Source organism: Dreissena polymorpha, chromosome 6, assembly GCF_020536995.1.
Source record: "Dreissena polymorpha isolate Duluth1 chromosome 6, UMN_Dpol_1.0, whole genome shotgun sequence".
NCBI lineage: Eukaryota > Metazoa > Mollusca > Bivalvia > Myida > Dreissenidae > Dreissena > Dreissena polymorpha.
Genome location: NC_068360.1, coordinates 80,437,644 through 80,441,758, shown reverse-complemented (window position 1 = coordinate 80,441,758; position 4,115 = coordinate 80,437,644). Strand labels below are relative to the sequence as shown.

General features: G+C 34.5%; 1 protein-coding gene across 1 annotated transcript; it reads left to right on the top strand.

The window, feature by feature from the left end:
* Positions 1-1,124: 1,124 nt before the first annotated feature.
* LOC127833985 (uncharacterized) lies at positions 1,125-3,276 on the top strand. Its single transcript, XM_052359527.1, has 2 exons — positions 1,125-1,210; positions 1,779-3,276. The coding sequence occupies exons 1-2, from the start codon at positions 1,182-1,184 to the stop codon at positions 2,293-2,295; spliced, it is 546 nt and encodes a 181-aa protein (XP_052215487.1). The 5' UTR covers positions 1,125-1,181; the 3' UTR covers positions 2,296-3,276.
* The last annotated feature ends 839 nt before the right edge of the window (positions 3,277-4,115 follow it).

Genomic DNA, 4,115 nt, shown 5'->3' with positions numbered 1-4,115 from the left:
GAAGGTAGTTTCGTCATTGAAAAATACGTCACATGAGGTACGTCATAAATTGCGTAATCAATTGAATGAAATAAAAGTACGGAAAGCTGGTTCTGTATAAATTTTAGTGAAGAACCAAACAAGTATGATATGTGATATAAACGATAACACACAGCAGAGCTGGGTCGGACATTTAAAATTGGTCCTAGCCGCATAATGGCCCTCGGGCCGTTATGTCGGAGGCGGGCCGATTATAGACGTCTGGCCCAGCTCTGCCGTGTGTTATTGTCTTATTATTATGAGCAATTGAAATTACTTTTCTTGTTGTTTTTTTCAATCCGGCATTGTTTGTAAAGTGTACTTTAAAAAAAAAAAAACTTAAATATTTTAATCAGCAGCTGTATAAGATAATTTTAGTCGCCATGTTATGATTGTTTTTAGATAATAATACCGAAAGATTTCAGCCAGACCCCTTTTTATTAAATACACGGTAAAACCCCAATCGCAATATTTTACAAACCCATCGGTTCAAGTATATAGATAAAACTATGTATTTAAAGTTTTGTGAGGTGTATACTTTCATGTGGTGGAAAATCTCATTATCAAATTTCATACATATATTCTTTAAACTGAAAAAAACACATTTAAAATGCAACCAATGATAATTGCAAAACGTGATCGCACCAACCAGTTAGAGGGGCGGCCTTAAATCGTCTTTTAATGTGTGTTAGTATTGCCTTAAACAGCATTTACCATTAATGTAACCTGATACTAGTTATAAACCTATAACGTCAAACGACTTTAATACTTTTATTGATAGCACAAGACACAGTTCTGTGCAGTATATTTCCAACATTTACCATTCATTTCATATTGTTGTCACCAAACACTAACATCAAATGTCTGCTGTTACACTATTATCAGCAATATTAATGCCAAGAATCAATTGATGAAATATAACTCCAAACAGCTGTCGCATTACACACAGTCAACACTGCGTTACAACACAGAATGAAACTGTTTTGAATGTTACTGCTTAAATGGAACAATGCAGCTAATAATCAGTTTGCAACAGATTTCACATACAGTGGTCCATAAGTAAAGAATGCTAAATTGTAAAATGTCATACATCGCGTCAGTATATGTAAAAAGTGCTTGTGTCTTACATCATACTGTTGTTGTAGCTAAAATATAAATCAAAAATGGACCCGGATTCGTTTCTGTCAGAGCGGTTAGTAAATCACATCCTTATGACCTAGAAATAAACCTTTCATCATCTTACATTAAATGGGACATTGCAGTAACAGATTCCAATTTGTTGATGTATTTATAACTTTGCTTGAAATTAATCAAATTTTTCATTCTAGCATATATTCACATATTGGTAGATATGGTTGGAATTCAAAGTAGAAAATAAATTAAAAATGTATACAGTTCAACAGTTTCTATAATATTGCAATACCGAACATGTTATTCAAATTTACTAACATTCACCAAGAATGAAGAAATTATTGTCTTACGACTACACGGATGCTTAAAAAATATATTATTTATTAGTTTGTGTCGGGCAATATAGTTCTGGTATCAACAGATTAATACACGATATTTATAGATTGGGATATTGATGAGAAAGATATTGATAATGGATTTGATAAAAAAAGATGAGGGTGAAAATGTCGCTGACGATGATGATGATGATAATGCTGCTTCCGCTGCTTCTAATGACAACGTTTACGAGCCTTAAGATTAGATAGCATTTTATATGTATATTTTTATCTTAAATACATTATCTGTTCCAGTGAGAGTCAGTTTACACTCGCCAGCGTGCTTTTCGGGCTAAGCTTTCTGGGCTTGATTCTTCTTGGTATCTACTTTCTGTACAAGATGTGTACGGACCAGTCTAAATCTCAAAATGCGAACCAGTCTGTGACGTCAGATCGTATGTTCATGAAACCTGTCTATGCGCACGAAATAGAACCAGGCATTGTTGTGTTGCAAAGCGAAAACGGTGATTACTTCAAGATCTTGAAGGAATACGACATGAAACAAGGAAATCAGTACGGGTCGCTCTCCCATTCAGCACCCGAAACCACGTCACATAATTTTAATATAGAAGCATTTGGCGCAAATGGTTTTCAAGCGATTGAGCCATATAGATCACGTGCTCTTTCTCAAGCAAGCGCTCCACCGAGAACGAGCATAATGGCGGATGAGAACGAGGAACTGCTGTTCGAAAGGAATCGTGCTGCTGGATTCCGACCGGTACAGTTCAGTTACGGTGGTGACTCCATGCCTCCTCCTTATGGCGCACATTAAATCGAAATTAACAATTTAAAAAAGGAATCGTGTGTAGTAATGGACGCAATAATTCGATTTAACTGAGTAAAATATCGGCCGCGTCTTTCGGAAATTGGTCCTATTCAATATGCAATCAGCTTAGCTCCAGACAAACATGCTCTTCCGCACAGAAGATACCCTGTCCGCTAATGAGACACTAAACAGTGCTCCAGTTTATAGCGGGAAGGGTAGCTCCTTACCAAACTGCGTGAACGTGAACGATGGTCATCGGCTACAAATTCCGCATATGGCATAAACCCATTTTCGCCTTATTCGGCTCAATTATCAACTTTTGTAACCAATATGCATACACTACTGAACATGGTCAGACCATGGCGGTTCAAATAATATAATGTGGTATACCTGATTAAAAAAAATACATTTTAACATTTTAAACAGTCTTTGCAGTCTATAAGTCAAACAATCTGATTAACAAATGGAAGTATAAAATTGTGTTAAAGGCACATACAAGAATTAATTAAAACTGTACTATTACGTCGAAATCTCAACATTCATAAAATACCGAACAAAACAAGATGATGACCTTGACCTTGACCTTTCACCACTCAAAATGTGCAGCTCCATGAGATACACATGCATGCCAAATATCAAGTTGCTATCTTCAATATTGCAAAAGTATTCATAAAATGAGCGATTTTGGCCACATATATTTGACCTCTGACCTTGAAGGATGACCTTGACCTTGACCTTTCACCACTCAAAATGTGCAGCTTCATGAGATACACATGCATGCTAAATATGAAGTTGCTATCTTCAATAAAGCAAAAGTTATTGCAAAATGTTAACGTTGGCGCAAACAGACAGACAGACAGACCAACAGACCAACAGACCAACAGACAGGGCAAAAACAATATGTCCCCCACTACTATAGTGGGGGACATAAAAATAGATTTCATTAAATAATTGATAACTTTCTTGAGTTGATTTTACTGGCAGAGATCATGAGTACATACTTTTTGGTGAAATACAAGCTATGAATGTTTTATAAATCACAAAATTCGTTTCACGAAAACTATAAGTGTTATTTTTAAAGTTATCCGTAAAACATATTCAGAAAAAACGTACTTGTGAAAAGAACATATTTTTCAATGAGATTATTTTGTTTTAAACTAGTTTCCTTTCGATAACATGCACATAAATATCAATCGTGATATAGTTTGTAGACCCATTGACATTTATTATTTTTCTGACTGCATATTCTGAGAATATAGAACGAAGTTTAAGCCATTTTATTTTATGCTTTGCTGTGGTTTATATTGAAATATCAGTAAATTAAAACTGATAATTCACTGTTTCAAACAAAGGAACATAACAGTGAAAATTATCGATAATTTCACTGTTTTGCTGTGAATTGACGTCATTTTTGTGACGAAATGACGTCATTATTACAGCAAATTTCTCCAGTTATAATGGTTTACACTGTAAATAAACGGTAAAAAAAGGATAAAATAAAAAGAAAATTTGTTTGATTCGGTGGAATATCGATTTTAATTCACTTGTGATCACAGAAAAAATATATTTTCACTCGTGGCTGCGTCTCTCGTGAAAATATTATTTTATATGATCACTCCTGAATTAAAATCGATATTCCACCAAATCCAACAAATATTAGCTGTGGAATTGCTGGATGACATATATAATACAGCGTGATGTTTTATGGTAATGGTTTGCTATTAGCTCATATGATCGATGGAAAATTGATAACTGGTTGAAAGGAAATATGATTTTACTTTATAATTAAGTTTTTCCTTGTTACATTCAAACATGACAGAGACAAT